Source organism: Danio aesculapii, chromosome 21 (assembly GCF_903798145.1).
Source record: "Danio aesculapii chromosome 21, fDanAes4.1, whole genome shotgun sequence".
Classification (NCBI taxonomy): Eukaryota; Metazoa; Chordata; class Actinopteri; order Cypriniformes; family Danionidae; genus Danio; species Danio aesculapii.
This window is the reverse complement of record NC_079455.1, coordinates 41,471,202-41,484,619: the sequence shown is the minus strand read 5'-3', so window position 1 is coordinate 41,484,619 and position 13,418 is coordinate 41,471,202. Positions and strand designations below refer to the sequence as shown.

At 35.1% G+C, this 13,418-nt stretch overlaps 1 protein-coding gene across 1 annotated transcript; it reads right to left on the bottom strand.

Annotated features, from left to right (window-relative positions):
• Positions 1–3,950: 3,950 nt before the first annotated feature.
• LOC130214825 (BEN domain-containing protein 5-like) lies at positions 3,951–7,810 on the bottom strand. The gene is made up of 7 exons (XM_056446656.1): positions 7,430–7,810; positions 7,230–7,342; positions 6,067–6,108; positions 4,944–4,979; positions 4,814–4,863; positions 4,486–4,699; positions 3,951–4,354 (listed from the first exon to the last, which is right to left on the bottom strand). Exons 1-7 carry the CDS (start codon positions 7,459–7,461, stop codon positions 4,221–4,223), a joined length of 621 nt encoding a protein of 206 aa, XP_056302631.1. The 5' UTR covers positions 7,462–7,810; the 3' UTR covers positions 3,951–4,220.
• Between the last annotated feature and the right edge of the window lie 5,608 nt (positions 7,811–13,418).

The following is a 13,418-nucleotide window of genomic DNA, read 5'->3' as shown; positions in this document are numbered from 1 at the left end:
AATGCTCATATATCATTAATATCTTTTAGGCATTTCCCCCAAAAAAGGTATATTTTTACTTACTACCTTAACTCACTACAGAAATTTTTTATTAGAAATAAATACAATTAGTTAACACAGATTGATTGAATACTAATAGTTCTCGTTCAAAATGCGAATATAAGGCAAAATGCGAATAGTCTGTATTGTCCCTATGATTAATGACTATTGTGCTTTTAATTAATTAAAGCATTAAATAAACCATTTTGGCTTGAATTTTAAGTTTTCGGTATTATGTTTTTGTTGGTTAATGAAAATAAGATTTCTTTTCTTTGGCAAATAAAGGTTTATGCATGGATTTTTTTTTTATTTATATAAATTTTTTATTGGGCCAAATGATGCCAAACAAAAAGTAATAATTAAATAATATATTAATATATACTTTATCTTTTGTTGCTTTAATTGAATTGTCATTCTCATTTCTAAGTTGCTTTATAAGAAGTGTCTGACAAATGATTGAGTGCGGCAGCTCTGTGGGGCAAATGCCTTGTTTATGCCAGAGGTCAGAGTAGAATGGCCAGACTGGTTCCAACTGATAGAAACATAGATAGATAGATGGTTACAACCGAGGTCTGCAGACGAGCATCTCTGAATGCACAACGCGTCCCACCTTGAGGCAGATGGGCTACAGCAGCAGAAGACCACACCGGGTGCCACTCCTGTCAGCTAAGAACAAGAAACTGAGGCCACAATTCACACAGGCTCAACAAAACTGGACAATAGAAGATTGGAGAAACGTTGCCTGGTCTGATGAGTCTCCATTTCTGCTGCAACATTCGGATGGTCGGGTCAGAATTTGGCATGAACAACATGAAAGAATGGATCCATCCTGCCTTGTATCATTGGTTCAGGCTGGTGGTGGTGGTGTAATGGTGTGGGGGATATTTTCTTGGAATACTTTGGGTCCATTAGTACCAATTGAGCATCGTGTCAACACCACAGCCTACCTGAGTATTGTTGCTGACCATGCCCATCCCTTTATGACCACAGTGTACCCATCTTCTGATGGCTACTTCCAGCGTGAATCATCTCAGACTGGTTTCTTGAACATGACAGTGTGTTCACTGTACTCAAATGGCCTCTACAGTCACGTGAACTGTCTAATAGAGCACCTTTGGGATGTGGTGGAACGGGAGATTCGCATCATGGATGTGCAGCCGACAAATCTGCAGCAACTGCGTGATGCTATCATGTCAATATGTCCCAAAATCTCTGAGGAATATTTCCAGTAGCTTGTTGAATCTACACCACGAAGGATTAAAGCAGTTCTGAAGGCAAAAGGGGGTCGAACGCGGTACTAGTAAGGTGTACCTAATAAAGTGGCCAGTGAGTGTATATGCATATTGGCTAGCACTACTATTTAGTGTGTAATACAAAAAAAAAATCTAATTACAGTGACCACTGGGTTAAATTTATTTGATATTCTATTATTGTATGTGTTGTATCCACATATATTAGTTACTACTTATTGTATTAGTTCCAGCCAGACAAGGCATTATCTACCAAAAATGACCCATACATTTATACACACACAAGTTCTTAAAACACCACACCTTAACACACACACACACCCATCTTATCCAGTGAACACTGAGCCTTTCTTCATTTTAGTGGGGAGTAAATCCACATAGAAGCTCCCATTCACTTCGCTCTGTCTGTCAGTGTAATCAAAACACAACCTCAGCCCAGTTTGCACTTTCTCAGACCTGAATATATGAAGGCACTTTTCTAATTCTGAATACTCCATACACGTAAAGGACTTAATGTATAAAGTGTTAAACTCTGTCTGTTAGACTGTCTGATGCTATACCATGTGATTTGGCATCATGTTTCTGGTTTTGAATTGATGCAAGCTGCTAGATTATTATCATGTAAAGAAAGTTTCACTTCCTCCAGATCCTCAGCGGTAGAGCGGACTACAAAAACAACAGCAGAGAAAACTCCTTCAGTCTGTGTGATGCGGGCGACACCTGCTGGTCAACAGGTGAACTACAGCACACAAAACACCCTAAAATGGTATTAGATAAAGGAAAGGATCACAATTAAATACGTAATCTCCCTCAGACGTACCATCTATGACAGCCTTTTCTTTAAAGTACGTTAAAAGTTAAACATTACTTACAATTTTAGCAAGGATTTAAAATGTTGTCTAAATATAATATTGGCTAAATCATTGTTTTTGGACGAGCTATTTATTTTATTTCACCTAAACTTTATTTCGTGTTACGGTGTAGCTATTCATTTAACTATATTAATTACATAAACGTATGGTAAGCATTAGAATGTGAATTATGTTTAGGATTACCCTGCTGAAAAGACCAGCATAGACCAGCATTGCTGGTCACCAGCAAGACCAGCATATGTTGTGTTTTGGTGCTGGTATGCTGGTGACCAGCATGGGATGCTGGTGCTGGGATGCTGGTGACCAGCATGGGATGCTGGTGCTGTGATGCTGGTGACCAGCATGGGATGCTGGTGTTATGCTGGTGACCAGCATGGGATGCTGGTGTTATGCTGGTGACCAGCATGGGATGCTGGTGTTATGCTGGTGACCAGCATGGGATGCTGGTGTTATGCTGGTGACCAGCATGGGATGCTGGTGCTGTGATGCTGGTGACCAGCATTTGATGCTGGTGCTGTGATGCTGGTGTTATGCTGGTGACCAGCATGGGATGCTGGTGCTGGTATGCTGGTGACCAGCATGTGATGCTGGTGCTGTGATGCTGGTGTTATGCTGGTGACCAGCATGGGATGCTGGTGCTGGTATGCTGGTGACCAGCATGGGATGCTGGTGCTGGTATGCTGGTGACCAGCATGGGATGCTGGTGCTGGTATGCTGGTGACCAGCTTGAGATGCTGGTGCTGGTATGCTGGTGACCAGCATTGGATGCTGGTGCTATGCTGGTGGCCAGGATACAAGCATCAGCATCCCATGCTGGTCACCAGCAAAACACCAGCATCCCAGCACCAGCATCCCATGCTGGTCACCAGCATAACACCAGCATCACAGCACCAGCATGCCATGCTGGGATATTGGTCACCAGCATGAGATGCTGGCGCTGGTATGCTAGTGACCAGCATGGGATGATGATGCTGGTGAACAACATGGTATGCTGGTCCTAGTCACTAGCATCTCGTGCTGGTAACATTAAAATCTGTGTAAGTTAACATTTTTTGCATGGTAGCCTGTTCATGATGAAAATCATGAAAACACAAGCTTTCATTCATTAACATTATATGTTTTTATTTCTATAATTAATAATGATGATATCATAATAATAATAATAATAATAATAATAACAATAATAATAATAATAGTAATACTAATCTTACTACTACTAAAAATAATGGGTAAACATGAACACAAATAACTTTTTTTTTTTACAAAACAACAACAACACTCTATCTCAACAAGTAAATTAAAATAACCCACATTGGTAACACTTTATAATAGGTAAGGCAATATTACACACTATGGACCATTTATTAAGCATTAGCAATAGTGAATTTATTGTTTGTTAAGCATGAACTCAACCCTAATAGACATTAGTAAGCAGTTTATAAACACAGCTACACATGCTATATTCTTGACATAACCACATGTATAGTGTGCCTAATGATTGTTTTCATACTTTCTTAATAATTCATTTTTCATTACTAAATTCAGTATTGCATTATTAACAAACAAGTTATTTAAAAATAGCTTTTTTAGATCATTCAAAATGCATAATTATATGATTAATAAACTAATTTGTATGTTAATAATTGCTTTATTAACTCAACTTCATCCAGTTTTGTGACCTTCTAAAGTTAATAAAACACTTATTAACATACAAAGTAACTATTACTATATGACTAAGTAATAAGATATGCAAATGTATATTAAAAAAAACAAATGTTTTAATCCTGATCTTAAAATAACACCAACTACTCTTAAGTAACTGGTTTGTAGATAATGCAATACGTCATTTAGTAATGTAAAATAAATCATTACCAAAGTATAAAAACAATCATTATGCACATTATACATGCTGTATTTATAAACTGCTTACTAACATCCATTAACATAGAGTTAATGCTTAACAAATTATGAATTCATTATTTGCTAATGCTTAATAAAACCTAATAAATGATTCATAGTGGGGTTATTATAAGTGTAACACATTTACATCATAAATCAATTAACTGTTCATTTTTTTTTGTTGTTTTTTAATGTCCATGATTTTTTCAGTAATGTAGCGTCCAGCCTTTGAAAATCTGGCCTGCAGCTCTGGCTCCTCCACATTCCCTTTCACCAGCCACTCCTTGAAGCAGGCTAAAACAGAAATGTACAGATAAGCAGTGATGTTACTGTCCTACAAGAACAAAGACACATTTATTATAGACACATAAAGACACATATCTCAGTACTTGGCATTTTACAAAAAAACTTGTGGCTTCTGCTACCTTTCAGTGTGTGTAATTTCTGTGGGGTTAAAGGTCTTTTTGTAGTTTTTGTGGTGGGGCATTCTTTCCCTGTGAGACTTCTGTCCCCCAGAGTCTTTGTGCCCCAGAATGCCACAGCCAATTCTTTCACAAATAAAGAATCCCTGGTGTTTTTTTGGATTGCTGTCCAGGTGTCACTGCGGATTTGGATGTCTCCAAGTTTCACCAATTGAATCTGACAGAATTAATATAATCAAAAATAATAATTGTACATATGCACATAAAAGTCTGTGCAGTAGGGGATTTTAATATTAATACATGTGCAAAGATGATGAGTGAAATGTTGTACCTCATCTTCTTGTCTGGATAGTGATTGCTGCTCACAGTCAGCCTCTGCAACTATATAAAAAATTATGTAAATATACTTGAAATGCATATAAATTTCAGATATCTTTGAGTTACATTTTTGTTGCACATACTTTGTAAGGTGCTCTTTGGTTTTTGTTGCTGAGGGTCTGTGTAAAATAGAAAAAGAAATCCATCACAAATGACAGTAGATGTAAAACACAGAAAACAAAATATTCTGGTAACACTTTATAATAACTACACACTATGAACCATTTATTAAGCATTAGCAAATAGTGAATTCATTATCTGTTAAGCACGAACTCTACATTAATAGATGTTAGTAAGCAGTTTACAACTGCAGCTACAAATGCTGTATTCTTGACTTATAAGCACATTTATAAAGGCTCAGTTAAATTCTAAACAGGAAAAAAGAAAATAAACAACTTTGTTCATTTCTATTCAATTGAAGATACACAAATGAAACTGTATCAAATAAAAAATAAATCTTTGCAATTTTATCTAAAATAAAATTACTGTACAGTTTAAACATTGCATCCTATTAAATTGTTAAATTATTATATTGTTGTTGTTGTTTTATCCAGTTTTGTCGTATTTTGACACTGCTGTTATTCAGCAATGTTTAAATTTTACAGTAATTTTACTTTTTAGATGAGTTTGCAAAGATTATTGTTCATTGTACAGAGCCCTTAATTGTCATTTATAAGGGATTTATAAAGCATGAATAGTCCTCACTTTAGATTAGGTCACAAAACTGCCTGAAGTTGAGTTAATAAAGCATTTATTAACATACAAATTAACTATTAGTATATGCCTGAATAATCAGATATATAAATGTTGATTTCAATAGTGTATTAATCATTTACTAACTCATTCTGAATGATCTTAAAAAGACAACTACTCTTAAATACAAATGGTTTGTAAATAATGTGATACTTTATTTAGTAATGAAAAATCAACCAGTCACAAATTATAAAAATACAATCCTTAAGCACATTATAGATGTGATTATAAGTCATTAATACAGCATGTGTAGCTGCCGTAATAAACTGATTACTAACGTTTATTAATGTGGAGTTAATGCTTAACAAATAATGAATTCACTAGATGCCAGTGCTTAATAAATGATTTATAGTGTGTAGTTATTATAAAGTGTTACCAGTTTTTATTTTTTTTATTTGCGTTCCCATACTGTCCCAACTTTTTCTGATTTTGGGCTGTGTTTGTTGCACTTACTTTGTACATTTATGGTCCCCTTTGGTTTTGGTGGTCTAGAATCTGTGAAAATTAGAAAGACAAAAAGACAAATGACAATAATCCCTTCAGCATCTCCTGGATCTACCCTGTAGATATTAATCTGGGGTCGTCTCAGTGGAATGACCCGCCAACTTATCCAGCATATGTTTTACGCAACGGATGCCCTTCCAGCTTCAACCCATCAATGGGAAAAATTCCATACACACTCATTCACACACATACGCTTCGAACAATTTAGCTGACCCAATTCATCTATACCACTTGTTTTTTTTTTTTTGGATTGTGGGGGAAACCAGAGCACCAGGAGGAAACCCACGCCAACATGGGAAAAACATGCAAACTCCACACAGAAATTCCAACTGACCCAGCTGGGGCACAAACCAGTGACCTTCTTGCTGTGAGGCGATTGTGCCACCCACTGTGCCACCGTGCTGCCCTGTAATATAATATTTTACTGATATTTTATTTTTATTATTATTATTGGTTTTCTACAGCAACTCTTTATAGCAATATTATTGTGTTTCAGTATATGCCCTTTGGGTCTGTTGTTAACAGTGAAGCTGATCGTCAGTCAGATTTAGGGCTGCTGAGTAAAATTAGTAAAAGTGGGAGAATTATTCAATTCCAAGTCAGTTGGGCCCGTTGGAAGGTAGAGTTTGTGTGAATTGAAATGGTAAATTGCACTGTAAACTGTCGCTGCTGTCGGTATACCTTGCAGAAGCAGAAGAAAACAGATGTGATATAACAAATTGGATGGGCAGTAGATGCTCCAGTCATCCAAAAGAATGCAAGTTCTGAAATGTTTCCACACATTTCAATAAATTACATAGTTAAATAGATGTGTCTATGACATCATATAATGGGGCAAAGTTTTAACAAAATATAAAATTAGTCATTATTTGTGAACCTGTTAGAAAATCTGACAAATTACAAAATTAAAAATTGTGGCAGTAAGAAGATTTTCTGTGCTAAAATAATAGTTGAAATCAATAATAATAATAATAATAATAATAATAATAATAATAATAATAATAATAATAATAATAATAATAATAATAAATAGTAGTTAAACATGAAAGATTGCATTTTTCTTTGAATGACATTCTCAGAGGTCAGCGAAAATAAGGCGATGAAAAGCTCACCAGATGAAGAGTTGAGTGATTTTAGCAACTGTTGCTGCAGTTGCATGTTTAATGAACGTAGCTGTTTATTCTCCGCCTCAACTTCTGCACTTCGTTTCATGTGCTCCTCTAGCCTATAACAAAATTACATACTGAATGTTATGACTAGCTAAAACATTGACAGAAACTCCTAAAATAATCTCTGTAAAAGCATCCCTTACTTCTGTTTAGTTTCCTGCAGTTGCAGAGACATTTTGTTGACCTGTTTTTTGTATAATAGTTGCTTTTGTCTTGCCTCCTGAAACAGTTTTTCAGGTACAACCCCACCATCATCATCATCATCGTCGTCGTCATCGCCATCATCATCATCATCATCATCATCATCGTCCACCTTATCCTCACCATCATCAACCTTGTTGGACAGGTTATCAGCTTTTGTTTTTTTGTTTGGAGTTGGGCAGAGTGGAGACAGTTTTCTTTTGTTTTGTCGCTCTTTTAGTAAGGCCAAAAGGTTTTTTCGTTTGGCCTCTTCTGCAGCTTTTTTCTGATTTGTTTGGACACATGCATAAAATATTAATTAGTAAAAGCAAGTGAAATGCAAGACTACATCCAAAAAATGTTTATATTAAAAAGACAAATATAAATATCTTAAAACAATATAATTGGCTCATTCTACATAAATGTCCTTTGTTGGTAATGAGGAGGCTAAAGGTTGCAAAATGTTTAAAAATCTATTTCTTTGTTAAAATTTAAACTTAGATCACATTATTCAATTTTAATTACCTTAGAAACACATGATGACAGCTTAATGATTTTTAATTTATTCATTCATTGATTTTCTTTTCGGCTTAGTCCCTTTATTAATTTGGGGTCACCACAGCAGAATGAACTGCCAACATATGTTTTATGCAACGAATGCCCTTTCAGCTGCAACCCATCACTGGGAAACATCCATACACACTCATTCACACACATATGCTAGCCTACCCAATTCACCTTTACCACATGTTTTTGGGACTTGTGGGGGAAACTGGAGCACCCGGAGGAAACCCACGCCAACACGGGGAGAACATGCAAACTCCACACAGAAATGCCAACTGATCCAGCGAGGCTCAAATCAGCAACCTTCTTGCTATGAGGCAATTGTGCTACCCATTGCACCACCAAATATGAATGCCTTGAAATTAATACAAGACTGTAATAAGGAGGAGGCGACACGGTGACGCAGTATGTAGTGCTGTCACCTCACAGCAAGAAGGTCGCTGGTTCGAGCCTCGGCTGGGTCAGTTGGCGTTTCTGTGTGGAGTTTGCATGTTCTCCCCGCGTTCGCGTGGGTTTCCTCCGGGTGCTCCGGTTTACCCCACAGTCCAAAGACATGCGGTACAGGTGAATTGGGTGTAGGCTAAATTGTCCTAGTGAATGAATGTGTAAGGATGTTTCCCAGTGATGCGTTGCGGCTGGAAGGGCATCCGCTGCATAAAACATATGCTGGATAAGTTGGTGGTTCAATCCGCTATGGCGACCCCAGATTAATAAAGAGACTAAGCCAAAAGGAAAATGAATGAATCAATGAATGAATGTAATGAGGAGGGATATAAGCAGGACTGTAAGACTGTAACAAAGGCAAAAGGCTTATGAAGTGTATGGCAAATAATAACATTTATTATTATTATTAATATAGGAATCAAAATTATAAATAAAGCAGCATTTAATGTATTCATATTCTGAAAATTTATGAATGTATGGCAATTATGATTACAACTAATGCTGGTGAAAATATTGGCATGAGTTAAAGTAGAAAGGAATATTAAAAATATTTAATATCATAATATGACAATTTTAACATTTTGTCCATTTTGAATTATGTGTAACTTTAAAAGTGATGCACAAAGGATATAAATACCATGATTAGAGTCTGATATTATTAGCTGATAATGGTGATAATTTGAAAACTTTCACGTGGTCGAAGACAGATTGCAGTACACACAAGATTATGGAATGGCATTACATGTTTTTTTTTCCATATCTGAGCCTTCAATGTATAATTTTTAACACAAGTAGTCTGTCAATACATTCAAGTACCACAAGATGGCAATAGCTAAAATTTCACATGTATACCACCAACAACGTTACATTTATGATTTTGGCTTCCTCTTCTTCGGAGCGCGGCCGTGGAGGTGATGAGTCCTTGATGAGTTTAACACGAACCCGCTTACCCTGCGCAAGCACTTCTTCAACCTCTTCTCTGGACTCTGGAATGTTAATAACACTTAATGTAAGTACTTAAACTACATGTAACGTAATACAATGTCTTCTGTCATTAAAAACAATGTTCAATGTTAACCCAGCTCGCTGCTTTACTAACACACTATGTTCGTTAGCTAACGTTAGCACGGACAACAGTTAACGTTAGTGCCTTGACCAATCTTTCAATGACATTTAACGTTAATAGTGGCGATATAGAGTTTTCTAAATGTACTTTTATCACATTATTAACGAACTACTGAAGTTAACATTATAATGACTCACTCTTTAGGAGCAATATTTGTCCCTTGAAATATTTATCCTGCCAGCGCACCCAGTACGTTTTGCTGAGGTCTCCCGTTTTCGGGTCAAAGTCTTTAATATCGGCTATGGGGACGATTTCCTTACACCCATCTTGTATGTACTTCACGTAGGCGAACATGGCTTATTACAAATTATAAAAATTATAATTACGTTATATTATAAAACCGAATAAACGTGAAATTACGGTAACGGAATTAACGATTTTAGGCGGGAAGTCACTGTTGATACTGTTGCCTTGGTTACAGCGACTGCAGTCACACTGTACGTTACAGTGCAGGGGTTCCATGCAGTCCTATTTATAAAACTTCTACACAAATACTTCCGCATGACAAAACAAGAACAATATTATTAATCCAATTTATCTTATTGTTAAACTAGTAAACAAAGTAGTTCAGTTTAAACATACAAGGATTAGAAGATATTTAAACAAATATTAATTTCACCTGATAAATAAAGTTTATGTGAGGACTGTATAGCTTTTAGTAAATTAATTACTTTGTATTAACCATCATACCATTCTTGAGTAGTCCTGTTAATAATTATGTTTATGTCCTTTTTAAATTTAGAATGCCAAATCGCAAGTACAAACTGTACTTAGAGCCGAAGAGCACAGTTAAATTTCCCCATGGAAGACTAAAAAGAGGACAATTGGATGTAAGTCAGCTCATTATAATTACATTATAATATATTAAATATAATTGTTATATTAAGTTAAATATAAACAATTATATTGTATTAAAAGTATGTATGAGGTGAGAGAATTATTATTATTATTTTTATATTAAAAAATAATGTTGCAATGGTCTTTAAGTAAATTTTCAATAATTAAACATATAATGATTAGTTATATTGTATTAAAAGAATGTATAACCAGTCTTACCTGCAGATGGTTTTTTTTAAAGGTGACAGAAGGTTTGGAATCACTTACTGCCGATGATGAGGTGAGAGAATTATTATTTTTATATTAAAAAATAATGTTGCAATGGTCTTTAAGTAAACTTTTAATAATTAAACATATAATGATTAATTATATTGAATCAAAAGAATGTATGACCAGTCTTACCGCAAGATGTGTTTTAAAGGTGTCATATGGTTCAGGATCACACACTGCAGATGTTGAGGTGAGAGTCATTTTTATTGGTGTTATTTAAAAGAAATAATGCTGCAATGGCCTTTAAGTTAAATGTAATAAATTTAATTATGTTCGTCATTATATTTTGTGAATTTACAAGATTCATAATTCACACTGTAGAACAGTGGTTCCCAACCTTTTTCCCAACAAACACATTTACGTTGTAGCGATGTCTGTACAATGTTGCATTTTTTCAAAGGCAATGTCGCCACTTTTGTGCTCGCTACATTGTTACAGTGTAGAAATGTAAGACCTGAGAAGGCTGTAGCAATGTTGTTGTGTGACATTCAACAACTGTGAGATGACGTTCTTACTACATGTATTATTGCTTTTTTTCCTGACGGTTTATCAGTACTGCCTAGAATACAGGATAAGCAGTAATAATTTTTCAGCATTACTTAATATTAAATATTGTTCATTCTTTTTTCTTAATTTAACAACTGCATGTGTAAACTTTGAAGTGTAAAAATGCCACACAAATAAATATAATCAAACTTTTTTTTATTATATATTTCAAAACATTTAATATACAGTACACATCTAATTATAAACAAACAGTATAAAATAGTTTAGATTATATTAAATAATTAACTATATATAAAGGGTTGGCTAAATTAAAATGTCAATTGAGAAGGTAAACAAACAAGTAAAGTAAACAAAAAAGCATTAAAATGTAAATAAATAAATATATTAAATTTGCAGGCACTACATTGAAGATCTGGACTGGAGAATACAGCAGACCAGGTAGCGCAGCCGAAGACCAGGCGTAGTTGTTGGTGCAGAGAAAGCAGTAAGAGAAAGAAATCCAAAAGAGAATCCAGTTCAGAGATGGATCCACAGCAGGCACAAGTCAAAATTGGCAGTAAAAGAAAAGAGAATAAGATCAGAGCTTAACACAACAGGACTACACAAATGACCACTGATGTCTTATTTAGCAAGAAGAAATAAAGCAATACTCACGTCTCCTCGGTCGTTAAGATGCCGAATGCTTTGTTGAAAATTAAACGAATACTGTAATGTTTCAAAATAAAAGATAGTTCGGAATCAGATAATAAATAAAACAAACAATCAGGAGCTTTCTCCTGTAGGTATCAAGGTTATTATAGTTAACAAAAACGAACAAAAAAACGAAAACTAAAATGTAAAATAATTGTTGTTAACTGAAATAAAAATAAAAAAGTTTTTCAAAAAACTAGAACTAACTAAAACTGTATTGTGTACATACAAATCTAACTGAAACTAACTAAAATTATAGCAAAAACCTCCTTCGTTTTTGTATTTGTAAATGTATTTAATACATAATCTTACTGTAAGCCTTTTAGAAGTAAATCTATTTACTCCGCGCTGCAGGTGTTTGACCCGTACGGCACCTCAGAGTCTGTAGTCCTGCTGCCATTGGCCACAACGAGCCGGTTCTCCTCCAGTAAACTTCGCTGTTGCTCCCGCGACAAAAACAACGAGTGGACATCACAGCAGCATGGTGACAGCATTACATACATACAGAGACTTATAACTATTACTTTAACACGTTTGTGCCCAATAATGGGTTTTATCTCTGTATCGCGATCCTGAATGAATCTTTTTTAACCGGATCTTCTAAGTGAACAGGTTGAACTAGTTCATCTAATTGAACTGAATCATTTGAAAAGATTCACGTCTCCAGTAAGCACTCGTCCACAAATTACATACTTTTTAACAAGCGTAATACCCCCTCTAACTCCAAATAATCCAATATATACTCTTATTCAGTTATTAGAACAGTGACGTTACACTAAGATCAAACTTGAGAAGCGGTTAACCGATAAAACTGCGCATGCGTGATTCAGTGAACCAATCACAAACAGTATGACAGCCTGCTGTAACTGAACTAAACTCAAACAAATGCAGCGCGGGTAAAGCGAGGGCTTAAATGAGAGGATCTGGTGAAATGTAAGTTTATTTCATAAAAGAAAATCGTAATGGAGTTTAAATAGGTGAATCATGCTTCAGTTGGGTTGCAAAACTTTACTGTAATAAATGTTTCAGATCATGGTGAGGTTTTAACTGACTGAAATTACTATTGCTGACTTTATATCTGAACTTCCCATCACTACTGTGTATCTAACATCAGAATCAGCCTTGCACACATATTGTACTTAAGGCTGCTGTCTTGTGGGCTATTGTATTTGAAATTGAGGATGGGTAGATGGTAGTGGTAGATGATAGTGTTCATGTGTCCTCTGAATATAGGTTTCAAAAAAATATATGACAGAGTTTTTATTATACGATATTTATTCTGTTGTTTTTGAATCATGCACCTAACAAATATCCTCATTTAAAAAAAAAAAACTGAAACTAATAAAAACTAAACTAAAACTGAGTCATTTCAAAATAGAGAAACTAATAAAAACTAGAAAATCTCCCTCCAAAACTAATTAAAAATAAGGTCACAGTCACAGACATTGCTAATAAGAAATGTCACTAAACTTCAGTAGTCTGGAGCTACTTGTTTTTTGGACTTGTTCTTTGCA